This window comes from Leishmania mexicana, chromosome 34, assembly GCF_000234665.1.
Source record: "Leishmania mexicana MHOM/GT/2001/U1103 complete genome, chromosome 34".
Taxonomy (NCBI): domain Eukaryota; phylum Euglenozoa; class Kinetoplastea; order Trypanosomatida; family Trypanosomatidae; genus Leishmania; species Leishmania mexicana.
The window spans coordinates 331,643-358,212 of record NC_018338.1 but is presented as its reverse complement, the minus strand read 5'-3'; the positions used below and the strand labels follow the sequence as shown (position 1 = coordinate 358,212).

Here is a 26,570-nt window from a genome sequence, read left to right as displayed (position 1 = left end):
CTGCTCACCGAAGAAAAAAAAACGTCAACAGTTGTGCCTTTTAGTCGCACTGAAGCCGCATCTTGCTTCTCGCGGGCCCTTCCTCCCCCTCCAGCACTCTCATCCTCCTTTCACAGTGAAGAAGCATCGCCACCCTTTCGATCAAACCCCGTCTGCACCCCGTTCTCCTCCTCCCAGCCTACGCATTTGTGTATTTAACGTCGGCCCCTACTGCTCAATCGTAAACTCGTTGATTGTCGTCTCTGAGTATTGGCGCTCGCCACGGCGCACAATGCAAGACGGGTACTTGGGGTAGTGGTTGGCTACGTCAGAGAAGTTCTGGGGGCCGACCAGCAGGCCAGTCCAACGCGCGTAGCGCTGGCCCGGACCGCCGCTCGCCGGCAGCGGCTTGTTGTTCGCCGTGTACACCCACATGCATGGGAAGGTCGAGTACACCTTCATGCAGATGTTCGTCACCGGGCTCTTCGCCTCGGCGTGCAGCATCAGCTTGCCCTTCTCCCAGCCATCAATGGCGAGGGGGTGGTCGTAGCCGCACGGGTCGCGGTCGAGCAGCGCCACGTCGTTGATGCAGTCGCCAATCACGCGCCCCTGACGAAAGTCGAGCCCGGTACCCTCAACTGACAGGAACTCGCCAGTCGGAATGGCCATGCGGTCCGCCTCGGCCACCCGGCTTGCCGGCACGCGGAGCCAGTGGTTGTGCACGCTCTCTGGCTGCATCCAGTTCTTCTCACCATCCCGCTGGCCGGGGATGCCGTTCAGGTTGAAGGAGGTGTGACTGAATGCGTTGATGGGAGAAGCATCGCACGGGGTGTTGTCAGTGATGTAGGAGTCGTAGATGGTCTTGAGGGCGTTGGGCTTGCTGCGTTCGATCGTAAAGGTGCAGTAGTTCTGTACCTCTCCGGGAAAGCCGCTCTCCATGTGCGCGCTAGTGTAGTTGAAGCGGACGCCGATCACATTGGCCGTCTCAATCAGCTTTATGCCCCAGTGCTTCTTGTGGTACGCGTCGTCGCCGCAGTGGCAGGTGTTCTCGCCGCGGTTCTTCTGCGTGTAGTATTTGACGCCGTCCAGCGTGAACACGCCTCCGGCGACGCGACCGGCGCAGCGGCCTACAGTGGCGCCCATGTAGTCCGGGTCGGTGTAAGCCTCTTCGGGGTTCTTCGGGTAGCCGCAGTTGACCTCGATCCAGTTGTCATTGGCGGGGTGGTGCACCTGGATGGAGGCGACGGAGGCGGCGTAGTTGGTGAGGCCCACTTTGAGAGCGTCTGTCTCCAGCCACACGAGCTTGTCGTAGCCATAGGGCTCGACCTTGATGCCGAACGTCATGGTCACGAGGAAGAGGAGTGAAAAGGTGAAGGAGATAGGAAAGGCGGAAGGCAAGGGGAGGACCACTTCGTCAGCGGACCCAACTGCAGTGTTGGGGGAGGAGGAAGAAAGGCAACGAGTGCAGCAAGGCGACCTAGAGCGAGAGAACAACAAAGAAAACGGCAGCAGAAGAGTCCAACAGGGTGAGCAGTGCACGAGCGGGAAACAAACGTTCCTTTTTTTCTTTGAAGAAGGCAGTCGGAGTGTGTACGACAGAGCAAACGGTGTGTGTGGGGAGGGGGGCGTGCGACATGCACATGCGGCCATAGATGGACAGAGAGGGGGGGGGGGGGGGCGGAGGTGATGCCGAAGGAGAGCGCATGTGACACAGGAGGATGGCTACGTGACGTCAACGACGCATTTGTATCGCGCTTCTTTTTTTTGCTTTGTCTCCCTTCATTGACGGGGCTACAACAAAGTCGGCGTGCATGTATACACATGCATGTCGCATCCTCCCCCCAACACCCCCACCATGTCTTATGTTCTCTGATATCATTGCGCTTCTTCGTTTTGTGCGCTGGTCACAACCAAAGGCAGGACGAAGTGCGAGACACGCTGATGCGGGTTGCCACCTGCTGCGCTTTGCCTTTTCATTTTTAGTGCCATCTCGTTGCGCGTGAAGAGGCGTGGGTGATGGAGAGGAGTACGAAACAACAATATCCAAAACGAAACAGCGGTGGCTTGAAAAACAGAGAGATACGAAAGTCGCTGAGAACTGTGAAGTATGGGGGAGGGGAGAGATGACGAACAACAGCCACGGTCACAGCCATCACCGGCGTAACCCGAGCAGGAAGCGAGGCGTCCATAGGAGGAAAGCAGGAGAGAGGCATCTTACACGCACACGCCGAGATTCTTTAATCTCAAGTCGACACGGAGCTGCGTTAGCATGACGGTCATTGTCCAACCGAAGCTCAAGGACATAAGATCGATGAGGTGTTGCGAGAGGGGGAGGGGTGAGGCGTGTTGCGTGGCGATAGAGAGAAAGATGAGGGGGAGAGCGATCAGGTGAGCGTTGCTGCTCAGCTAGCAAAGTCCCCGGCAGCGCTTCCTCCGTGAGTGCCGCTGTCACAGGCACGCTCACTTTTATTGGTACGAGCGATAGACGCTGTTGCCTCCGCGTTCGTAGAACTCGTCGACACCGCTGTGCACGTAGTTCGCCGAGACGTAGACGGCCGCTTGTGCCTCTGTCAGCTCGGGGTATGGCTGGTAGTTGAGGCACAAGGCGTCCACCTCGACGGAGGTGAGCTGCACCGATGCTGTCGACGCCACATGAGACTCTGTGTCGCCAGGTTCACTGCTCTTCGACGGCATTTCTGGCCGGCTGCCAGGCCACGTCCCTTTGTGGGCTGCAACGGCGCGGTGATCGCAGAAGTCCACCTTGTCCGCGTCACGACCTCCCTTTCGACCGCGGCTGCTGTTGTCGATGGTGGCCGTGCCGATAATGCGCTGCACGTCAAAACCCCAGCCTCGTGGAATGTACACGACGTCACCTGGAAGCGCGCGCACTTCGTAACTGGTGCGGGACACAAGCAGTGGCATCGACGGAGACGCCGCGAGGGGCGTTGTAGCCGTTTGCAGCGGCGCGTTTGTACGATGCACGCCTGTCTCGTTCGCGCTCATCGTATTCGCGTACTGCCCCTCTGCGCGGCGCGAAGAGGTGAGCCGTGCATGCTCCGTTGGCCACGCTGCCGACATCGCTGCACCACTTGCTCGGCCTATGCGCACCTGCCGGCGCAGTCTTTCCTGATTTTGCGCGGCGCACATGTCTTCTGTGTGAGTGGGCACGTGAAGCGTCAGTAGCAGCTCACGCTGCGGAAGCACGTACGTCTCTGCGTCCGTTCGTCCAATAACGTACCGGCCTGTCTCTACGCCGTCCGTGTTTGCCTTCACGTTGGAGATGCCATTTGCCGTCAGCGCCGTCAAGCGTCCGTTTGTGTGAGCCGAGGGCTTCGCGGGGTGGCGCTCCGCAACAGTGCGGGCGTGCAGAGGTGTCATGAGGTCCAACCCAACACCGCCCAAGCGCCACGGCTCCGCAGAGGGAGAGGTGCTGTCGCCAGAGTCGGACACCGCTTCCTTCACCGGATGCGTACCGGATGACATGCTTGCTGCTGCCACTGCTGGGGCCTTTGCCAACGGCGCCGACGCCACGCGCATGTTGAGTCGCGTCAGGCACGTCACGTGCGCGAAGGCGAGATCCGACGGCGAGGTGGCAGCGCCGTTGGTCGTGACCGGGGTCAGTGGGCGACCCACAGCAAACGACACCACCGGCTCCAGGCCACCAGCAAGCCGACAAACTACATGCTCGCTCGCGTCATCGTGCACGCCGGGGTCACCTGGTGCCTCCTTGCTGTCGTGGACATAATCGCGCACCTGCGCTAACGGGAGTGTTACTGTCGCTGACGGGGGAAGCCGCGTCTGCACATACAAGCACGTACGCACGGCTGCAGGGGATTTCACTTCACCGTCACCGCCCACATGTATCGTCATCCCTGTCACTCGCTCCTGTACGTGCGCCATCAACTCTGTCCAGAAGCGCCGCTCTGAGCTGTCAGAGAGGCTGCTGGAAGTGTGTCTGCTTTCCTCACAGGTACCCGCGGCGTTTGGCAGGGATGCAGAGGCTGGCATCCACAAGAGCCCAGCCGCGGGAGACACAAGCAGCTGCCGAACGCGCTCCGCCATCTCGTTCGTAGCTGAAAGGGAGGCAGAGGGCAGCCCACCAGTGACGTCTTGACTCGACGGGTTCCTCGTTGTCTTCGCTTCATTCCAGAAGTGCTCCAGAACCCCTCGCAGCGGAGCCAAAGTCGTGTCCTCCACCACCCTCGCCGACCGCTTCGTGTCTTCTGGAGACTGGTGAGGGCTGTGGCGGTGCTCGTGGCTGCGTGGTGTCCCGGCGGAAAAGTACGGCCGCCTCGCAGGGTCCACTCGCGCCCACGACGCCGCGGCTGGAACGTCCTCTGTGGGAACTGCCGTGCTGGCGCTCATGACGGACATCTTTGCTGCGGCAGGCGACGAGGATGCGGGGCTGGAGGGGCCGAGCTGGGAGGATGGGACGGCGAGAGGGTTTGGTCGGCGCGCCGCCGGGGCAACGACCGCGGTGGACTGTTGCTGCTGCTGCTGCTGCTGTTGCTCTGCATGGTGCAGAATCCGACTCGTCGCCTTCTTTAGCCGCAGCAGGTGCGTCGCTGAGGCGCGCACCGCACGTCCTCCGCGCACGACGACTGCTTGATAGGGCAGCCGAGCCCCTCCAGCGGGGTACAGAACATGGTGAAAGTACAGGCGAGACAGACGCTGCTCCCGCTGCACGTCCACGTAGCGTGGCACGGTAGTAAAGAAGGGTAACTCGGCAGACGCATGCAGGTCGGCGCCAGCGAGGTGGTCGATAAGCCTTGTGGGGGTGGGCACGCCCTCCAGGTACTTCACGACGTGACCCGTGCCGCGGCGGCGCAGCAGTGGCAGCGACCAGGCCAACATTGCGGCGATTTGATTAAGTGCACAAGGCTAAGAGAGGGCGAGGGACAGGTGAGAAGGAAAGACACGCGTGCTCCTTCGCCTCCTGCGCTGCCACCACACACCACCGACGACGACGACGACGTCTGTTCTCTCAACAGCGGCGGAGTGAAAAGGGAGTGGAGGAGGGCAGGCACGAAGGAGATGTTGTTTCGAAACGAGGCGGAGGTACTGCGTAGGGCAAAGAGCACAGGAGGAAGAGAAGGTAGGGATGGGGGAGGGGAGGGGGAGGAGTGAAGAAGCACGAGAGCACTTGAATTAGCAATGCGAAGGCGGGAGTCGTCCTCAGTAACGCACGTCCGGGTTGATGAACACGATGGAACATATGTGCATATGTCTATGTGCTCTTGCACGCAAGAGCAGGGGCGTGAGAAGGTGCGACCCTGGGTCGAAGGGCACACCTAGATAGCTCAGCTCACCCACATTGCTGCACAGCATCCATCGCTCCTGTCTCTCTCTCATCTTTAACAGTTCGTCTATCGTTTCCTCACAAGTCCGCGGCGAACATGAACGCGTCGTCTTGTCCTCGAGCACCATTCTTCTTGTCTGTTTTTTTTTTTCTTGTCTGATAAGCGTGCACGAGGGGCACAAACAACAACATGGCGAGAGGAACAGCGCCGACAACCAGAAGTAGTAGAACCCTCTCTCCCTCACACACACACACAGAGAGAGAGACGGAGATAAAACAAAATCACCGCACAGTTAGATAAAAACGAAAAAAAAAAATCGAAAGAACACGCACAAGAGGAGTCGGAGGGGGGGGGAGTGGGGTGGGTTGGGGAGAGGGAGAGGGTGAGCACCACTTAACGTACACACACACACACGCACACACACAGCGACATCAACACGCTGACGCCGGCAGAGAAACCAAACAAAAAAAAGAAGCAGACTACTTGCAAAGAAAAAAAACGTGGAGGCTGAGAGCAAGAGGAAAGGCAGAGCTTGCAAAGTCGCCAAGGACTGCCACTGTTCACGTTTTTCTCGACCCAAGAAGCCGTCTTTGTCTATAATGTGGCCCGGGACGCTTGCCCGTGCGGGGGTGTAAATTCCTTCTGTGCTTGACTCGCAATGAGTGGGAGAAGGAGAAGGCGGCGGCGAAGGAGGGGAAGGGGGAGGGGGTGCGTGCGTGTGTGTGTGTGAAATGAAGGAGGACGGCGATGCAGAAGGTGTCAAGAAACAAAGCGACAAGAAGAGAGCGAGGCACATGAAGCCAGGTGTACACGAACACGCAGGCACAAGCATGCTATCCTCAGAGAGAAAGAAAGCAACAACAACAACGAAACGGTGCCGAGACGAAGATCAGACAGGGGAGGGAGGGAAGAGAAAGATGGATGGCGCAAAGGATAAGGCAAGTGGGAAAAACAACAACAAACATCGAGAACGCGAACCGTGCAGTCACTACAGACAAAACGAGAGGAAGAGTCCTTCGCTTCTTGTTCGCCTAACTGGCCCACCACTGCCTCCACTTTACCTCCATCCTGCCCGCCACCACACCCCACCACTACCACCGCCGCCCTCTTGCCCATATGCGCCACTTGTATTCCAAGAGCGAAAAAAAGCTCACCTGTGATTTTACTTTGCTCCTCCCTTCTCACAGTAGTTTGTGTGTGTGCGTGTGTGTGTGTGCGCGCGCGCGACTGCACCCCTCTCTTCCTCCTTGGGGCACGCTGCCACCACCTCAGTGCACCCACACCCACGCACACATACGCACACGCACACAGAGAAGCACGAACAGGCAGACTTCTTTCTTGTAAATTCCCCTTTTTCCTCGGCTTTTGTTTTTCTCTATGGTGGAGACGAGTGAAAATAAATAAACCAGAGAAGGGACTGTGCGCACACCACCACCACCACCACAAGAGGAGGAGCACGTGCGCAGAAGTACACACACACACCTCATGAGAGTGATTCATGACGTTCGCATCTGCACTGTGTATGAGTGCGCAACGAAACATCGTCGAGGTCTCACCATAGCCCCGCTCTACCCTCATTATCACCCGCCAAACTGCCTTACGCGATTGTGCCGAGCACTGCTATACGCTTTTTGCCTTTACTTTAAAAGCATAAAAAAATGAAGATGCCCAGCTGTTAGAGAGGAATGAGGTCTCATGACAGTTAGGCCACAGGTCATCGGGATGGAGTCGACACAGCTAGCGGCATGGGGCTGTGAGAGAAACAACGACAAGCTCTCGCTCTCTGCTGTCCAGCGAGAGGCAGATTTTTTCACCCGCGTTGCCACACACACACACACACACACACACACACACACACACACACACACACACACACTACCAAAAAAAAACAAAAAAGAAAGGGCAAAAGAAAAACAAAACGAAAACGGCGAAAAATAATAAAAAAACGGGAAGTCGTATGCGAGAGAAACGTTCAGAGAAGAACACTAACACGTCAAAGGTATCTTACCTATGCACACACTCAGAAAGGAGAGGGGGAGAGAGGGAGGCAGGCACGCTTGGTATGCAGAGAAGGTGAGGATGGCATCAACCACGCTGAACAGTAAAACGCTCGAGAAAAAGGAAACACACGGGAGGAGCAACAAAAGGGAACAACAACAACACAGAAACACTTATGGACCCACAAGTCAGGCAAGTGTAGGAGCAGCATAAACGGGGCCAGATGCCAGCACCACCACACACGTATACACGCATATACATATCTTTTTTCTTTTGTGTATGTATGTGTGTGTGAGGGGGTGGGCTGTTCGCTTTTTGTGTGCGTGCGGGTGTGTGTGTACGTGCCGTGTCATGCTCCCCCTTTTCACTCCCTCTTTCCACACGCCGCTCCCGTCATAGCGCATGGGGCGTTGGCAAGCGACACGCCTCACGCAAGCGTGCCACCGTTCCGCCGAGACATCTGTTTCCTTTTCAAATTTTTGCCCCTGTCCCTTTCCTCTGTCGCTCCTATTTGCGCTTCCTTTGATTGCCCTCCGCATGCGCGTCACTGCGATCGAGGCAGCCCGACACGATACATGGAGCCACAGCGGAGAGAAGGGGGAGGGACATACAGATATATACATGCAGGACAGGGGCGCATGGTGGGCATGGACTTGCTAGGGACTGAGCACAAGAAAGAAAAACTAGTAAACAACGCCGAACACTTCTCCTCCTCCGCCTCTTCCTTTTGAATACCAAACAACGCGTGTGCTACTGAAGCTGGAGAAGGGTGGTGGTGGTGGTGGTGGTGGTGTCATGGCTGGAGAGACGAAGAGAAAGAGGGCAAATCGCGCTGTGTGCGCGCGTGTGTGGGAGTTGAGAGCCCCATCCCTGGAGTATACAAAACATGAAGGGACGGATTCACGTACGCACCCCTGTCCTGCATGCGCTCCCTCCCGCATCACTCCCTCCCCTCTATTCGCTCCACCACTTCCAGTGAGGCTCTGACACGCGTTGACGAGGGCGCGTGTGCGCTTGTCGTCGCGGGCCGCCATTCTACGAGAGTCTGGTAATGGAAGAAAAACAGCAACTGACAAATAGATGCGACGTGGCTTGCCAGCGGAAACTCGCTCGGCTACCACGTGCTTTTCTACCGTGGTCATCTCAGTAGTCACGCCCGCGCCCGCCGCGGTGGTTATTGCGCCAGCCGCCGCCATTGCCGTGGTGACCACCACCGTGACCGCGCTCGTGGCCACTAGCGTCCGGCATAGAGTTCTTGACCTTGGGATTGATGTTCTCCATCCAAATTCGCGCCCCAAAGGTGCGGTAGAGCTCCCGCACGAGGGAGCGGAAGTCGACGCTGTGGTCACAGTCGAAGAAGAAGCTGATCTTCTTCATGTCGAACTGGTACTCCACATCCTGTAGGTCGATGTCGATGCCGAGCTCCAAACAGCGCTGACGGCACGTCTTGAGCGCAACGCTCTCGGCGTTCGCGATGATGTTGTGAAGGCGGTCGATGTCTTCCTCTGAGGCCTGGCGCAGAACGCGGCCGTTCTCCAGCTTGATCTTGTCGTCGCGGATGTCGCAGCCCTCCATCGACACAACGGCTGTTTCGTTGTTCGGCTTGCGCTCGATTGTCTGCACCAATAGGCCGCAGTCTGTACCACGATCTCCGTCGACGAGGACGTAGTTGCCAGGCTCGATGCGGTGGTCGCACACGTACTTGCGGACGCGGCCGCGCTTGAACTCCACAAACGCCAGCATCTCCGAGCCTTCCGGTAGCTCGTCGCCTTCTTCGTTGTGGTCTGCACCCGCAGCGCTCGAGTAGTTCTGCTGCTGCAGCTGCTTCTGCTGCTGAGCGTCTTGGCCGGAGAGAAGAAACTCCTCGATGGCGTTGTGCGACACCGCGCTGTGGATTGCGTTGTCCGTGTCGCTACGGCTGTGGCTGTTGTTGTCAGGGGACGACTTGGTCGGAGCCCATGACGACACGTCGTCCAAGCCAGCAGGCATGTTCGTCGAGTTGGGACTGGGCACGCGCTGAGCGCTTCCGGTGTCCATGACCGATGGCAAGCCGCTCCCCATCCCGCTCGGTGACGTGATCGACGAGTTGGATGCCTCAAGGCTGGCGCGTAGCATCTGCATGATTATGTTGGCCGCATCCTCCTCCGGGTTGGTGCCAGAGCCGCGAGGGAAGAAGCCGTTCTGCTGCAGATGCTGCACAATCGTCTGTGCCTCCGCCATGATGCTCAGGAGGCGGTTCTGTAGGGCGATCATCGTGGCAAATCGGTTGTGGTCCACAGTGTTGTTAGAGACGGTGGCATTGGCGCTGGTCACCGCAGGCGGCGAGCCGCTCCGGGTGTCGAGGAACACGTCGATGGCCTTGTTGACGTGGCTCTCCGTGTATGCCATGTTTCTCTTCACTTCAGGTTGTATGCCGTTCTTTTGTGTGGGTGCAGTGGTAGTGGATATATATATATGTGTATATATACGTAGAGAGAGACGTCCGTATTCGACGACTCTGGGAATTTATCCTCCTTTCGCTGCACACGAAACAACGCAAGACGCACACGCACACAAACAGACCAACACCAACAAAAAAGAGAAACGATCAAGATTTCTTCGATGCACAAGTGTGTATGTGTGTGTGTATGTGTTGTATGAGCAGAAGGCTTACCTCGCAAGTGACTGCTACACGTGTGAGTGCGCTTTCTTCTCGAATCGTGCCTTGCTATCTTATGTATGTAAACAAAGCATGTGCAGGCGTGTGCGTGCGTGTGTGTGTGTGTGTGTGCGTGCCTTCCGGCTCGTACGCTGCGTGGCGACGGCGCTTCTATTTTTTGTTTTTCCTTTTGTGTGTGTCTCTCGCCCCTGTTCTGCTGTGTGCGCCTGCGCGCGTTCGCGGTGTTGCGTGGCGGGGGGGGGTACCAATGTGGCTACCTAGTATGTGGTGGGGATGATGCGGTTGTCTATCTCTATGGCTGGTGAAACGTTTCTGTGAGGGGCAGAGATAGAGGGGGCGAGTAGACAGGAGAAAGAAAAAAAGGAAGGGGAAAAGTGGGGCGTGCAGCACAGCAGAGGAGCGTGGCGGGCGTGAGTGCCTGTATGTGTGTGTGGGTGAGGAGCCAACGAGAGATTGGGTGCGAAGGGAGAGAGTGAGCGAAGGGTATATTTGTGTGGAGTTGGGTTGGTGCGGAGAGGCGCCGAATAAGACGACTACTTCGTGGACGTGTGCGTGCGCGCGCAGCAAACAGTTTTGGTGTCGTGTTAGAGAGAAGGTTTTGTTGTTCGGGCCGATGGCGGTATCGTGTTGTATTGAGCGTATGGGCGGGAGTGGGATGAGGCGGCGCACAAAAACGGCCAACAACAAACACACAAGTATAGTCGGACGGGTGAGGACAGTGGGGAGGGGGGTGGCGGCGGCGAAGGGGTGGTGTTGACACCAACCGTGGTTGCGGGTGCGTGCGTGTGGGTTTAGCGAAGAGGAGGAGAACGAATAGCGACAGCAAACGGAAAAAAAGAAAAGTGGATTGAGAGAGAGAGAGAGAGATGGAGGTCGAGGGACTTGGGGGCGACATGACAAGGGCGGTGAAGTCAGCAGGACGGTCGCCGCCGCGACGGAGCGTAGAGACGATGGCGAAGAAAGAAAACGACAAGTCATGTCGACGCGTTCGTGCAGCCAATAACAGTCACCATTTTCCGTCGATCATTTCCTTCAGGCACACATACACACACCCACACCCCCATACAGGAACACGACCAAAGGACACCTCAGGAACGACAATGTCACCGTTACTGCCGGGCCTTCTTCAACTTGGGCGGCCCACATTGCATTGAATGCGCAACACAAGTAGAGGAGAGTGAACGCGAGCAGGGAGAGGAGGGGAGGGGGTTCTTCGCCATTGGCGTTGCTTTGTCGGGCTCATCCGTAGGAAGGGGGAGGGGTGGAGACACGAACGTGTACGTGATCTACATGTCTCGTTGCCCGCTCGATGGAAACGCGGCAGGGGTGGTACACGTGTGCACACGCGCCAACACACAGCAGCGTTTTCGAAGCAAACGACTGCAGCAGAGCTAACCAGCCGTGCGCATGTACTCGCACAGGTGCCGCAGACCTGTGAGCGTCATCACGCCAGCGGCGCTCCATCCAGCAATCAGCTTCCAACGGTAGCGCCGCTTCTCCTCCAAGGTCACCACCGGGTAGTAGTAGGCAGCCGGCTCCGCCGTCGTTTTCAGAATCTTCTTGTCGTACGCCTGCCTCTGAAGGTTCTGTGCCACCTTCAGCTGTGGCGAGCGGACGTGCAGCGCTTCTGGAGAAAGGTCTTCGTCGGAGAAGTAGCTGCGTGCCTGCCGTGCCGCCGGCTTCTCCTTCTCGCGTCCATGCAGATCTTCCTGCGCCTCCACCCACATGTCATGTTCACTCCGCTCGCCATACGGGTGCTCGTAGATGTTGCCATGCAGCACGTGGTGCTGACGGAACGGAAGGCGCGACTCGATCTTGTCCGTCAACTTCTCGAAACTCCTCTCAAACTGGCCGCTGGTGGCTTCATTCGGGTTCGGCTTTATCGTCTGCGGTCGACGCAGGAGTTGGGTGGGTCGCATACCACCGACGCTGCTGGCGGACGAGCATGCAACGACAGCACCAGCACCCGCGCTCGCGATACAGGTCATGCTGGAGGGTCGCGCACACAGGTACGACTGCAAGTGACACACACTACCAGTGCTGCTGCTCGCCAGCTCACCTACAGTGACACCTGACCAAGGCCGCGCCGTGGCAAGCATCTTGCCGACTCCTCCACGCCGCGCGAGCTGCGGCAGAAAGGGCTAATACGAAAGATAAACCCAACCTGAGTTGCGACTAGGGAGGGGGAGGGGTGAGGGCGGGAGAAGGCTGCTCTACCCGCGTCCGCCCACGTGGCGTTTCTTGTCCAAAGCAACAAAGAGGTGTGGAGAAAAGGAGCACATTGGAGAGGGAAGTCGGGGGCAGGGGGTTGGGGACAGGCGGGTCTCCATCCACACACCCACACACCACGACGCTGACCCATACAAGAAAGCAGGAAGCAGTGCGGGCTCGTACCTAAGTGCATGCGTGTGTGTAGAGGTGTGCTGATGTACGCAGCTGCGGCCAGGTCTCCGCAGCAACAAAGAAGAGGGAGGGGCTGGCAGCGACTGCGATGGTGGGAGTGCCGCCATTGGCTGCCCCATCACATGGAGAGAGGAGGGAGAAGCAGCACCGCATGATAACACCCGAACCGTGCGCCCGTGGCGATCCTCTCCCCTCGTTATCTCCTCCCCTCTCTCCGCCTTCTCCATTCCACTGCAGTCGGTGCCCATTTGCGCGTACAGCGAGGAGGAGGAGGAAAGGCGAACGCATCCGTTCGCTGTGCTCCCGTTTCCCCCCTTTTGTGTGAGCCGTTCTCTCTCTGTGTAAGGTTGCCTATATATATATATGTGTGTGTGCACTTACACACCCATATCTACATATATCTCTATATATCGATATATAGAGATATATGTATGCGCGCGTGTGTGCGTCGACTGTTTCCTGTGAGCACAAAGACCACCAAGCAAGACAACCACAATAACGCACGAGAAAAACATACGATGTAAGAGGCCGCGGGTGCATGGGACAGAACACGCGCCTCACGCAGCGAACAGCATTCCAGAAGACTGCGATGCACCCGCTCCTTTCCCCTCCCCCACCCACCCATCCGACCACCACGACAACTACCGCTGCAGATGCCTTCCAACAGAAGAGGGAATGTGTGAGCCGACGTGGTCAAGAAGTTACCATGAACAGTCAAATGCGCGGCTGTAACACGGCCAAGACCATAAAGCGGAGCCCACGGCGCGCAGCCACTCGTCACAATGCATGCGATTACTTGAAGAAGATAAACAAAGAGAAGAGGAAGGTGATGCTGCCAGCTATCGCGACAAGCACCAAAAGGGTCTTGTACCACTCGTACCGGACCGCCTGCCGGCGCTTCCTCTGCCGGTACTGGTGCAACTCAACTGGAGACATAGCAGCCATCTTCGCTTCCTCTTTCAACGCCGCCTGCTGCTCCTTCTCCAGACGCGCCATGTACTCGGCAAAGGAGCTTGGTGACAGCGACCGACGCATGAGTTCCACATCATGCGCTAGCGCTTTGCTCGACATTTCTTGCGCCAGCTTTGACTGCTGTGAGTGGTATTGCACGATACGCGCCGCTAGCTCCTCCTGCGTGATGCCAGGGATGGTGCTCGGGAGGCGACGTGGGTCAATACGTATGCCATCGTCGCCGCCGAGGTCGCCACATGAAGAAGAGATACCAGGCGAGGATGCCGATGCGCTGGTGGCGGATGCTGCGGCCTCACCAGTCGCCGTGGCGTGTTGACGTACCGCCATCGCGAGAAAGTGCGGGGAGCGTTTCACACACGGAAAGACAGCTGCGGCCATCGTTTGTGAAGTGGGCAGGCGCAGCAGTGGCGAGGAGGACGCTAAAGAGGCGGAACTCAAACCCCCCTGAAAACTGTGGCGTGGCTGTCGTAACGCTTGCCACACCGGGCGAGCGCTAACGGCGGGACCAGCCGCGGCAACAGCCCATACACGGCTCACCGTGTGCATGGTTCCTTCAAAATAGAGACTCAGCGAGGGTGAATGAAAGAAACAAATGGAAGGGGTAAGGAAAACGAGTGGGCGACACTCCCTCTCCCTTTCCCGGTATTCCGGCGCGGCTCTTACTAAACGGGGGCTGTGGCGGGTGCGGAAGATGCCTGTGCTTGTGGGTACGTATGTGTTGGACGTGTGCGTGACAATGGCGAGCAGCAGGGGTGAACTGCGCCACTGTACAACAAGAGAGGGGGGGGGAGAGTGATGTCGAACGATAATCACAATGCATTCCGATACGCGCTACCAAATCGGCCTAACGGGCGAGTTTCCGATATCCGCGGAGGCGCATGACGACTTGGTATCCCTCTGCTCGCGCTCTCGATACCGCCTCGCACTTCCAAAGCGCTCTGCGCGAATGCTGTTGTTTTTAAGGCATCCTCGGGTACGTCTACCCTCCCCCCACCCACGAGTGGGTAGACTCGCGTATCCCCCTCCTCCCTGCCCTCGTTTCTTTTCCAGTCACCCCAAAAGGGGATTCCCTGTCGTTGTGGGCACGCAAGAAGGCGGGCGGGGGAGGTGGGGAGGTGAAGCGCTTTTACAACGACCCCAACCCTCGATCGGTAAGGAGCAGGGAAGCGAAGTGGGGGTGTGGGGGTGGGGTAGCAAGAGGATACATTGCTGGCGAGGTATGCCTTTGGCAGCGCGGCGAGTGCGTTGATTCTCTTCTCATCGTCATACTGTCGTTTCCAATCATCCCTCCCTTGCTCACCGTTGTTGCACGCCCTCAAACACGCAAGCACCCCCTCCCCCACACAAAGGACGTGAGAGGTAGCGCAGGGTAAAGGGAGGTTGTGGGAATGAGAGCCTGGAGGAGTACAATCAGTCGCGAAGGGGTGGTGGAAGGACGCTGCGTGCATGTGCTCTGCACATCAGAGGAAAGAGGGAGTGCCCAAAGTGGACGCGTCCGAGAGCGACGGAAGCAAAATAAGCGTAGATACATAAATGAGCACACGAGGGGGGCTTTACTTTCTGCGCATGTGCAATAGTTGCGCTGCTGCTCTGCCCACGCGCCACCCGTTGCAAGGTAGCCTTTCCTTTCCAGTAGAGCTGATTCCCTGCAGCACAGCGGCCACTAGAACAGCTAAATATACACACACAGGGGAGGGGTGGTGGTGGTGGTGGAGGTGGGAGAGATGATGAAGGGGGGTGGATGAGGACTTAGTGGAGCTGCTAGTCCAGGAGGCGGCAGTCAAAAGCAGCGGAGTACGACCAAGTGAACATAGTGCTGCGCCCTTTGAGGTGCACTAGCAATGAGTCCATGTGCCTGACCACTTTTTGTGTTCTCTTTTCTCCAGGGCAGCGTCGCCCGCGACTACCCCCCCTCCCCTCCCCCAACAAGAAAACAGTGTCGCGCATGAACAGACGGCGCACAATGGGGCGATCGTTCCCGCTCAGTGCTGCCACGTCACAGGAAAAAAAGGAACAAGCAACTGATGTCCTCCTGCTCACGCCACGGCTTGTCGCGCACGCAACGTTCAGTGTGATCACGTCACAGGCAGCTGTGCACAAACTACAAGAAGGAAAGCAGACACCAAACAAGAAGGCGAAGCTTGCGTTCGCCCGCCTTTTCATCCAGTGCCCTTCATCCGGCACGGCGGTGGAGGGGGAGGGGGGGGGGCGCTGTGTAGCAAAGATCAGATAGCAAACGTCCGTTGTGCGCTTTCCGCGGTCGCGGAGTCAGCTGCCCCGGGCTTCATGCCATCCGCAGCCGCGGACTTCGTGGCCTTTTCAGCTTTACCACAATTGCCTTCACCGGTAGCTGTGTCTGTAGCGGGGGACTTGGCGCTCGTGCCAGCGACACGTCGCGAGAGGACACGTGCCGCCACCAACGTTGATCGGCGAGTTCCACTGCGTTGGGTTGATGGAGTCACTGTAGCGACGGTTGCAGCGCTGTCGACGCTACAACTTGGGTCCTCGATAGAAGGCGGTGATGGGACGAGCTGTCTTGACTTTGAGTGAAGAGGATCTGCTGCGGATAGGGATACAGAAATTGCGCCTCGAGAGACGTTCTGCTCGTGGGGCGGGATGTACGTCGCTGCTGCCACCTGTGAGTGAATCGAGCGCTTTACCACGTCCTGCAGAGCTGTCAGTGCAGCGGCGAAAGAATAAGGGGCGAAGGCGAGACCTCCGAGAGACTCCTGCATGGGTAGCGGAGCCGCTGCCGCATGAGTTTCAGTTCCCACTCCGTGCTGGAGATCCACCTCGCGCGCCAGAAACAGATCCGCTTGGGCCTTTAATGCCGTCACCACGTTCGCAGGGGTGTAAAGAGGAAAGGCATGCTGGAGCAAGCAGACAAGCTCCGTCGACGGCGCTGCACTGCGCTGTGGCCCTTGAAGCCACGCGGCCGTGGGGCAGCGCAAACGTGTAACAACGTACTCAAGCGCAGACAACAGCAATGTCGAGGAGGACTTCTTTGGCACGTCCGCGCCGATCGACTGAGGCTGCACAAGAGACGAGGGTGTAAAGAGAAGAGACCATCGCAGCCAGAAGCACACTGGCTCTTTGCTCAGCTGCAGACGCCGCTGAAGCTGCGTCTCCTTGTCCTGATTGTCGCTTGGAGCGGCGGTGGCGTTGGTGACGCTCCCACCGCGGTTGCGGCTGCCTATGCGTGGGTCAGCGACCCCCAACGAAGTAGGTGCGCCGGCGGTGCGTTGAGCTCCTTTGGGCTGCGTGCGGCTGCAGACCTGGTGAGTGCTCGTTGGCGAAGCTTGCCGTGCCTGAATCGACTTCTTCTTGTTGGTGGCGACGGCTGCGCTTCTTTTAGTTTCGACCGGCACCGCGCCGCGGTTCGCTGTGGTCGGCGCCTCCTCCTCTTTGTGCTGCGGCTGCTGCTGAGCTCTTTGGCGTAGTGCGACGACGTCGGCGGGCGAGATGCGGAACAGCGGGGGACACAGTAACAGCCACAGACGAATCCATGGCAAAGGGAGGAAGGCGCCGGGCGTCTGCGGTGACAAGGGCGGCGTCGAGGACGCCGGCAACTGCCAGCGCAGAGGCGCGGTCATCGATGCGGCGGAGGACCAGGTCTGGATGAGGGTGAGCCCAAGAAATTCATTTGCTACGTCGCTCGCACGCACCGCTGCTCGAGAGGCATCCTTGAGCCACTGGGACCAGTGCTGACGCTGCTGCTCTTGAGCCGGCTGCGCCTCACGTTTCAGGTCCTCGTGCAATGTGATGTTGACGCCTAAAACCTGCAACGCGGCGCCCTCTGTCGAGTGCAATTCCTCTGACGTGTCCAAGACGCTGCAGCCCTGCACGTGAGACGGCCCGCTCGTTGCCGCCGACACCCAGTGCCGCACGGTTTCTGCACGCAGCAACCACCACAGGGCGATAAGATGGCGCGCTTGCACATTACAGTCGCCTCGAATTGAGCTTTGTAGTCGCTGTAGACAGGGATAGACATGACAGTCGAGGAGGAGGCTGTGATGATGCAGTGGTAGTAGCGGCGAGGACGACAACCACGAGAAGGGGGAGAAGGCGGGCTCCGATGTGGACAGAGATGTATCGGCCGCTACACTCGCTACCATTTCGCGCGTGCAGACCAGCCTTGCGAAGGACCCGAGGAGGGCTGCGACGCAGCACAGAACACTTATATCCTCCATCAAAACAGTCATAGCTTTGTCGTCGATGGCGTCGCCAGCGCCACCTGCAGTGGTGTGAGGGTCGTCGAGCAGCGCGAATGCCTGGATGAGTGCTTCATGGGCCGCGTCGATAGGGTTGGTGTCGACAGAGGTTGATGATGACGGCAGCTTTTCCAGAGCCACAGTATCAGTGGCCTCTCCCGCGGCCTCCTTGCTGCCTATCACCCCCTGTCCATCGCCCTCAGGGAGGTGCGTGTCACCGTCGCTCCTCTGCGCCAGCGAGAAGGGTCGTGGTGAGGGCTCGGACGGTACGAGGTCCTTCTGGTGCCAGAATGTAAGACGCTGAAGACACGCTAGTAGCTCACCACAGACAGTTGCCAGCTTCGCCAGTGCCGCGTGGCTGCCGTTCTCGGTGGTAAGAATCACAAAGACAGTGTGGAAGAGCTCAAAGCGCAACCTCAGCACGTCGCCCATGATGTTCACCACTGCTTTTTTCACCGGTGCAGCTGTGGTCGCACGCGGCCACAGCTGCTCGACAGCTGTGCCAATGACGCCTTGTACTACGGAAAGCAGGCCGCCAGCAAGATCTGCGAGCACACCCTCTTCAGTGGCATGCCGCTGCTGCTGCTCAGAAAGGCAAGCGGTAGTGGCAGCTCCGCCACCGTGGCCACCGCGCAGCACATCCAGTGCGCTTAGCGGCTGCGCGCTCACACCTCCCTGCGCCGAGGATGAGCTACCTCTCATCGAGGACGCTGGTAGACCAACAGACGTCGCCATGATAATGCCCGACACGAAGCACCGTTGGGCGCACTGGTACAACAGCAGGAGAGCCTCAGCCGGGTGTATGCGCAGGACATCTGGCGGTGGAAGGGGCAGCGGAGCGGCCATGGAGGGGGCAGCGCTCAACAGCGTCAACAGGTTCATCTGATATATAGCATGCCACGCACTCTCGAGCAGCACCTGCGCACTGCAGAGCGAGCAGCGCCGAACATCTTCGGGCCTGACGTGGGCCAGCATGGGGTGGAGAGTGCGGTGCGCTTGGGTGTCAGCACCAACAGGTATGGGGAGTGACCGAAAAGATGAAGCAGCAGAGGAGTCGCTGCCTTCGCGGCCACCACGCTGACGGCGTTGTGCGTCTCCATTAGAATTCGCCTGTGGTCCATCGCTGCCGATCTCAATCGAAGAGGCGGAAGAGGGCGTGGCGGCAGCGACGGGAAGGAGGAGAGGCACCGGCTGGGACGGCGCGACTGACGGGCGCGAGCCGGCGCGTACCTTCCGTCCAAAAGCGGCGACATCTCCACGAGGACTGGAATTGCGTCCGCTGCAGCCAAGCGTCACTGTGTGTGCGAGTAGCGCACCTGCCAACCCGCGACCGCTGCAGGTGCTATCAACGTCGCGTGAGGCATCCTTCAACCTGGCCGGTAAATGGGACATAGTTGCACTGAGGTGCACCGCACAATCCTTGCTCTCGTCATTGCTGCCACTCGCAGTGCTGAGGATGGCCGCCTGCCCGGCTTGGCTTTCCTTGTCGTCGTCCTCTTCATGGATGCTTTGCCGACTGAGCGAAAGACGGCGAATCTCCGCCTCTCGCTGCTGCTGCTCGAAGTAGACGCGACACGGGCAGGAAGGAGCCTCGGTGTGCACCATGGGTGTTGGCAAGGGAGCACCACGGAGACTCGCTGCGTTATACCCGCCCCTGGTTGTTGCTGCTGCTGACGTCGCCAACTTGTTTCCCGGCGGGCGCGCCGACTGTGCCGCGGTGTCTCCGATGAGCAGCGCGCAAACAGCGGCGCGCAGCCGCGCTTCCGCCGCGGTGGGTGCGACGCCAGTACGCTGACGGAGCGGAAGCACCCCTTGGGAAAGAAGACGGTCGAGTGTGTAGGCATCGTCGCTGACGGCGTCGATGGTGCCGTGGAGCTGCCCGATCCACCGCAGGTACCGGTGCAGGCAGATGGCGAGTGGAAAACCGCTGCTGCTGCTACTGCGATCCCCACTAGTTTGCCCGATCGGCCAGGCGGCCGCATCCACAGAGGCGTTCATGATCGATGGCGTCTCCGGCGACTTCTCATGCTTGCCCGCCAGACAGGGTGGAGAGAGCAGGGAGGAGGGAGAAGGTGTGGGGGACAGGCACGCTGGTGACGAGACGTTAAACGGAAGGAGGCGACGCAGAAAGACCCGAGAAAGCAGACGAGTACAGAGACATGGAGCGAACACGCCGAGACAAAAGGCGAAGACCTGGCAGTCGAAACAACAACAAAGGAGCACAAGAGGCAGAGAGGCAGAGGGGAGGAAGGGAGAGGGAGGGGGGCGGGGGGGGGGCAGCAGAGGTAAGTCGGCGATGACGTGCACAGCAGCTTCTGACGGACCTTCAAGTGCCAAATCCAGCTACGCGAACACGAGTATGCGTTTGCGTGTGGAGGGGAGGAGTCTCAGGCATACCCACAAGAGGAGGAGGTAGGGAACAGAGCTACTCTACAGAGAATAAAAAGGAGCTCAACAATAACAGCAAAGGCCCACGAGGAGGAGCACGAGAGAGGAGAGTGTGCGTGTGTGTGCGCGCAAGGGGATGACAGATGCTCTGCAGGTTCGCGAGAAGCAACAGTCATACATGCAGGGCCGTGGGGGGGAGGGTGGTTGGCTGACAACAACAACGGTGGAAAAGGGCGGAGATATGAATGGGCAGACACATGCGTCAACGAAATAAAAACAGCCAAACGACGCAAGAGTCGAGCTGTCAATGGGCGAAATGCCAAGCGAAAAGACGAAGGAAGAGCAAAGGACGGTAATCGCCTACTCGGGGAGGGAGGAAGGGAGGGAAGGGAAGCGAGTGTTACACGATGGGGGTTAGGGTGTGCATGCGCATGACGTGTGCCGCCGAGGGAGGGCCGCCAAGGAAGATGAGTTGATGACAAGAACCAGATGAGTGGGTTGGCGGCGGGTGGGGCGACGCCACAGCGGTTTTTTTGGCACATTTACGTACGCAAGAGGATGCACGCACGCACGATGAGCAGATGCTTACTCAATCAAGGTTGCTGCGGCTCATCCGAAGAAGTAAATTACATTCCGCTATCAGTTGTTGATGCGGGTCTGTGCCCTCTTTCTTTTCACTTTTGTTTTTATCGTTCATTACTGAACTCCACGCAACAGCAGAGCAGCCTTCATTCACCTGCCCACCCCAAATCCTAAGATCCATATCCACAAAGAAGCCAGCAACAACAACATACAGCAGGGACGCATCCTTGACGCACACACGCGCGCAGATACACCAGAAGCTCACTCCCAAGAAAAAGGAAACGAAAAACAAAAGAAAAGCAAAGGACTGGCCATCCGAATGCACTATGAAGGGCGGAGGGGGAGGGACAAGGAGTGGCGCGCAACGCCTGATGGTGACTCTGGCGCCAATGGACGTAATTCGCCACTCAAACGAATGCGCTCAGCGATTTGACGTCTGCGCGCCTTGCCTGCCTACTTCATACATATTTCCCACCCGTTATCCGCAGTCCACGGATTCACGCGCCCTTCACTACGAATTACCTGTGCCGCGCTCCCCGCCGTGATTGCGGCCGATGACCTCTACGTCAGCAACCCGCTGCAGCCGCTTCACATACAAGGGTGCGGTGATGTCCAAAGAAAAGATCTTCACATACTGACTTGCGATCGTCCAGCCCCAATCATTCAACACATCGCCGGGCCCGCCCGGCGCAAAGCACAAATCACGCCGCTGCTGGGCCTCGTACTCGCGCTGCGTCAGTGGGCCGTAGAAAAATCGTTGCCCTTTAGCTCGAGAGGGAGCGGCACTGCATCCGTGGCGCGTCGTTGCACCGTCACTGATGTGCTCTTCCCCTGGCCTAGCTGGAACTTGGCCAAGCGCCTCTTTCATGTAAGCGGCACAAAACCCCAACTCTTGCGCAATGTTGCGGCGGACATCGTTCGTCGTGGCCGTGGAAGAGACAGCAGGGGCGTCATATGAGTCGTAAGAGGTGCAGTCTCGGCAGCCAAAGTCTCTGCCAGAAGTCCCATTGTGCTCGTCAGCGACAGCACAGCCGGCGGCGGCGAGGCCACCCGTGGCGTCGCCGCATGACATCGGCTCGAATGTGGTTGCGTCATGTGCGGCAGATGATAGCATGCGCAGTCGCAGCTTGCGCAAGGTCGCTTGCGGCTCTGCAACAAACCGCCTCTCCGCCATCATTGCCGGCGTCACCGCAGCTGCCGCCGGAGTATTGGCCGAGGAAACTGGTGCCACCGCCGCCGGCGTGCCACCACCAGCAGCATTCCCCGGCGCTGCACCATTCCGCCGCATTACTTTCATGGGCGGAAACTGGTGCACCACCAGCTGCGCACCGCCTTGCAGAATGTGAAAGGGCAACGGAGGCGCTGCCGAGGTCGCGCTGGTTGCAGTCGCCGTCGTGGTGGCGTGACCAACCTCGCTCTCGGCCTCGCTCGATTCCAGACTGTTTTGTTGTAGTCGCTGCTCTTCCTTTTCTTCTGTTGTGGGGAGCGGTGGGTATACGAAGACTTGGTGCTGTCCGACAAAGCGGATTGGGTGAGTTCGGCCGCTGCTACGGAAGCACACCACCCACATCCCCTCTATCAGATCTTGCAGGGTGATCTTCACCCGTTTCGCCTCGCGGCGAGACATGAAGAAGGCGAACTTCCACGAAACGGGGGCGAACTGCTCCTCCTCGTCGTCATCGTCGTCGACAGCCTCGTCGTCGTTCGCTGGTTGCATCGGTGCGCCGTTGCCCGCTGTGCCCACAGCTAGGCTAGCAGTACTCGTGGAGGGTGGAGAGGAGTGAGGGTTGTCTTCGCAGGGCAACGTGCCGCTCAAACCGCCGCCGCGTTCACTGCTCGAGTTGGTCAGGACGTTAGAGCTGCCGGTGCGAGCGAGCTGGTATAGCGGCGACGCGGGCACGGCCAAGGTCGCTGCTGCGACAGTGGCAAAAGAATTATCAAGAGAGGAGAGGAGGTGCGATGCTGGCGGGGCAGTTAGTGTGGCGGCCGCCGGCAGCGTCGTCGACGTACCACAGGCGTTGAAGCCACTGCTGCCGGCCCCAATCAGAATGATGGCACGCGCTGTCTGTGTCGAGGCCACCTCGGAGAAGTCCGGAGTTCCACGATGCAAAGCTACGGTAGGAGACATGAGAGAGGGGTCCGCGTGGTGGGCAGCTGCAGCAGCGGGTCGCTTGTTCATCATCAATCGATGCTGTCGCTGCGCTGCTGCGAGAAGGCGTGGCAGATGTGCGTGAGTCTGCCGTTCCAGCGTGTGGATGAGCACGCTCTTGGAGCGCGTAATCACCATCGCCTCCTCAATACCTTCGTAACGCTTCTCCAAGGCCTTGGCAACACGCCGCTCCGCGCGAATCGCTAATCTGGACGAGGATGGCACTGACGCCGCCACGGAGATGCCAGGTAAAGTGTAGGGGTGACCGGAGCGGCGCACACGAAGGAGCACTTGCTTACCGCTACTGCTCTTGCTGCTGCTACCTGCTATGAGCTTCTTGTCCGCCTGACTGACGACAGACGTAGTCGCCGTCCCTTCGTCGGAGTCGTACCTGTCGGCGGTACCGTCGGATCTACCGCCACCAGTGCCATCGCCACTGCCCCTGCTACGCTTGTCGGTGGCATCGCTCGACTTGCACCGCTGATGTAGCAAAGATGCGGCTCCGCGTACGCCTGTGCGCATCCACCGCTCCGTCTCATTGTCGACCCCGCACTCAGAGGCGGTACTTTCGCCATTGGCGAGTGAGGGAGGGGCAGTGTGAAGGCGGCTCAAGCAGGAGGCGGACGAGGAAGTGCCTGGCTCACCACCGTATCGTTGGTGGTACGAAAGGCGGCAAGGCACCCTCGTCGACGTGGTTTCGTCACTGGTGACTGACCGCCTTGTCGACCTGCTCTGAGTCCGCCACAACTTGCGACTGCGACGACGGCGACGACGATAATCGCTGCTGTCGGTGCTACCTTCCCGTTCGTCCTCGTCTTCGTCGGTGCTGAGCTCACTTCTCCCCTCGGTATCGTCAGAGGTGACGGAGGCGCCGTTTCGACTGCTGTCCACCTCCTCCCTGTCTCCTTCCCGACTCGCGTCTGCGTCCTCCTCGTAGATGGTGCCGCTCGAGGACCCTAAGGAGGAGGCTTCCAACTCGTCCCACTCCCGCAGCGCCGCTTCATCTGCCAACTCATCCCCGTCCTGCAAAGACGGCGCTGTTCGTGTAGTGAAACCGTCGCTGGAGGCGGCCAGCTGCTGCTGTAACTCAAGCTGTTGCATGCGGCGAAGCTGAAGTTGTCGAGCCTCAGGCGTCAATTGCCACCAGTAAAGCCTTTCCTCGTTCGTGCCTGTGCCGAATGTCGTAGCAGCACTGGATGCCGTTGTTGGCGTTAGGGGTGACGCCGCCTGTTGAGAGGCTGAATCCATTTTCCGAGGTGCCGATACCGTCCTCAGAGCCACATCGCTGCCGCTGTTCAGTGGACCTGCTGGTTGCGCGAGGGCACCAGTGGAAGACGCCTCGCACACGTGCACTTCACTACCGCAAGACTGGTGCGGATTTCGTTGCGCCTCGCCTCGACTTTGAAACACGACAGCCTCTGCACCGCCAAGTGAAGGTGCCTGCCGACCGCCGAGCTTAAAGGGAACCATGGAAGGCGCGACGTGCTGCGCTGCTAGCACCGGGGTGGTGCTCTTGATGGCCTCATATGTGGCTGTCTGGTAAAAGTAGGTGCTGATTCCGCCGCCCACTGCGGCATCCTGAGAAGATGCGTAGAAGCTTGCGCTACCGCCGTCGCGATCAGCCTGTGCAGCAGCAGCCGCAGCGGCGGCGGCGTTACGCTGACGACGTCGTCGCCGCCGCGAGCTCTTCGTTGCTTTGGAACTGTGATGATGCTGGTGTGAGGGGCGGTGCTGACGTCCCTGACCGCGGTGCAGCTGAGAGCGGTGCCGGCCGCCGCCGCCGCCCGTCGAGCGCGGACCTCGACTGCGGCCACGCTTTCGTCGACGCTGACGAGCGGGCTTGCGCCGTTTCTCGCGGTGGCTGCGGCGGTGGCGGCGATAGCCGTGAGCCGGGGGTAGCAGACTGCCGGAGAGAGAGCGGCGGCTGCGCCTGCGGTGACGAGAACCGCTACGAGAGCGTACAGCGGGGACAGACGTGTCTGTCAGGTTCGCGTTGCCTTCGTCCTCAGCCTCGGCCTCTGGCAGGCGAATGCGCACCCGACGCTCTCTTGTGTCGCCCGTCTTGTCATCCTCAGTGTCCAGATACTCGTAGGCATTCTCTCCCCTGTCGTCTGATGCACTCGTTGAGCGTAGCGTCGCGGAAAAGCCACCGCGCCCCTTCTCACATGGCTTCGCCGAGGCGTGCGTGTGAGTACTTGAGGGGGGCGGCGGCAGAGGTGGACGACCTGTAGCGCTGCGTGCTTTCTCGCCTGCGTCAGAGCCGCCTGGGCGCAGTGGAGCCGCAGAGTCATCAGCGCTGTGATGGCTCGGCGGGTGCGTCTGTGTGTGGTGCATGCCGTTGCAAGTCTCTTCCTTCGACGACTCGGACGAGGACAAAGTCCGCGATGAGCAGGAGCGAGACAGTGATTCAGATGTACCATCACTGTCACGCGAGCCGTCACTGCAATCGCGACGGCTTCGTGATGCCCTTGAAGTGGCCGTGGTTGCCGTCGAGCGGGAGCCTAGCCGCTGTGCTGATGGTTCTGCCCACCGTGCCGGGTGTGTTGGCCGTTTCGCGGCTGCACCACAGGTGTTTCCACTGCGTCGTGACGTAGATGCTGTGGCGGTGGTGCTGCGCTTGGTTTTCCTGTGACAGCGTCGGCTCTTGCAGCGCCGGCGGCGGCCGCCGGTGCTGCTTATCACGCAGCTACTCTCGGTTTGCGTTGCGCTGCTCGCGCTGACGGCCGCGGTACTCACCTTGCTCGTCAATCTCGAACGGTACAGAGTTGGGGTCGCGGCACTAGCTGCTGCGGCCGCCATCCACCGAGCGCGTTCGTGCTGCCGGCGACGAATGAGCACCGTTGCGCAGTCGCATGTGGCGGACACATCAGACTCGCCGAAGACAATGCCCTGTTCGCGCAACAGGAGCATGTGCTGCTGCAGCGCCTGAACCTCGAGCTCCTCTTGGCGCGCCAACACCTCTAGCGCTCGTACGTGTTGAATGAATGTCTGAAATCCCTGCTTGTACATCCACGTACTCACGCACATGTGGCGCCACACGATGCTGTCGGCACTGGTGATGGCGGCGTGCATGCAAAGGCTTACTTCGAGGAGCGTGCAGCAGTCTGCCTCAGTGAGGAAACCGCAAATGTGCAGGTACACATCGCGCGGCAGCACATCCGTGAAGACACAGATCGGTTCCACCGATGTAGAGGAGGGGGGCGAAGGAAAGGCGTTGCCTTCATTATTCTGGCTCCCGCATTTCCGCCGGGTGAGCCAGCTATCGCTGGAGGTTCTCGCTGACTTGGTCGCCGTGTCATCTGGCGATGCTGCCGATGAGGAGCTGGTACTGCTTGTGTTGGAGTAGGCCCCACGCGCGGCCACGCGATGTCGCTTTCGTTGTTGTTGTGATGGACGCCAGGACATTTTCGAGCTTTTCGTAGTGGCAGACGACGCAGAGGGATGGGCTGCCACTGCTGGCGTCGCACCGCGACCCCAGTTTCGCTGAGAATCACGCTGCAGTAACCTGTGTGCCGCGCGAACGTCCCTGTCGCTTGCGCTGCTGCAGGTTCTTGAGCTGGTGGACTGCATGTCAGATGCGCTGGGGAAGGAGGAGGAGGCGTGAGACGGAGAAGCCAACGCCGAAGCCGCACAGTGATTTCGCCGCTGTGGCGCCAGGTGCCGCCCAATACGCGATCGTATGGCTGGAGGTGCGCTCCTGTCACCTGTGCCTTGCTGCAATGTTGGTGCCTTCTGCTGCGCTGTTTCATCACCAGCGCCAGGAGAGACCTCTACAGTGGTTGAGTTCGGCCGCCTCGAGGGCGGCCTTCGCATGCCATCTTTCGCTTCGGAGTCATCGGTTGCCAGTAGCGTGGGGGAGGAGGTGGCCACCGCAGTCGGCGCGCCCCCGGCATTGCCGCCCGTCAAAGTGGCTGCAGCGGTCTGCGTCT

At 59.2% G+C, this 26,570-nt stretch overlaps 7 protein-coding genes across 7 annotated transcripts; all 7 read right to left on the bottom strand.

The window, feature by feature from the left end:
- Positions 1-207: 207 nt before the first annotated feature.
- LMXM_34_0970 (putative aldose 1-epimerase) lies at positions 208-1,323 on the bottom strand (the record flags this gene model as incomplete). The annotated part of the gene is made up of 1 exon (XM_003879045.1): positions 208-1,323. One exon carries the CDS (start codon positions 1,321-1,323, stop codon positions 208-210), a length of 1,116 nt encoding a protein of 371 aa, XP_003879094.1.
- A 1,122-nt stretch (positions 1,324-2,445) lies between these two features.
- Positions 2,446-4,833, bottom strand: LMXM_34_0960 (conserved hypothetical protein; the record flags this gene model as incomplete). The annotated part of the gene is made up of 1 exon (XM_003879044.1): positions 2,446-4,833. The coding sequence occupies one exon, from the start codon at positions 4,831-4,833 to the stop codon at positions 2,446-2,448; it is 2,388 nt and encodes a 795-aa protein (XP_003879093.1).
- Positions 4,834-8,420: 3,587 nt separating this feature from the next.
- LMXM_34_0950 (conserved hypothetical protein) lies at positions 8,421-9,665 on the bottom strand (the record flags this gene model as incomplete). The annotated part of the gene is made up of 1 exon (XM_003879043.1): positions 8,421-9,665. The coding sequence occupies one exon, from the start codon at positions 9,663-9,665 to the stop codon at positions 8,421-8,423; it is 1,245 nt and encodes a 414-aa protein (XP_003879092.1).
- Positions 9,666-11,327: 1,662 nt separating this feature from the next.
- LMXM_34_0940 (conserved hypothetical protein) lies at positions 11,328-12,035 on the bottom strand (the record flags this gene model as incomplete). The annotated part of the gene is made up of 1 exon (XM_003879042.1): positions 11,328-12,035. One exon carries the CDS (start codon positions 12,033-12,035, stop codon positions 11,328-11,330), a length of 708 nt encoding a protein of 235 aa, XP_003879091.1.
- Positions 12,036-13,131: 1,096 nt separating this feature from the next.
- On the bottom strand, positions 13,132-13,638 carry LMXM_34_0930 (conserved hypothetical protein; the record flags this gene model as incomplete). The annotated part of the gene is made up of 1 exon (XM_003879041.1): positions 13,132-13,638. The coding sequence occupies one exon, from the start codon at positions 13,636-13,638 to the stop codon at positions 13,132-13,134; it is 507 nt and encodes a 168-aa protein (XP_003879090.1).
- Positions 13,639-15,536: 1,898 nt separating this feature from the next.
- On the bottom strand, positions 15,537-19,520 carry LMXM_34_0920 (conserved hypothetical protein; the record flags this gene model as incomplete). The annotated part of the gene is made up of 1 exon (XM_003879040.1): positions 15,537-19,520. One exon carries the CDS (start codon positions 19,518-19,520, stop codon positions 15,537-15,539), a length of 3,984 nt encoding a protein of 1,327 aa, XP_003879089.1.
- Positions 19,521-21,003: 1,483 nt separating this feature from the next.
- LMXM_34_0910 (conserved hypothetical protein) lies at positions 21,004-26,454 on the bottom strand (the record flags this gene model as incomplete). Its single annotated transcript, XM_003879039.1, has 1 exon — positions 21,004-26,454. One exon carries the CDS (start codon positions 26,452-26,454, stop codon positions 21,004-21,006), a length of 5,451 nt encoding a protein of 1,816 aa, XP_003879088.1.
- Positions 26,455-26,570: the final 116 nt, after the last annotated feature.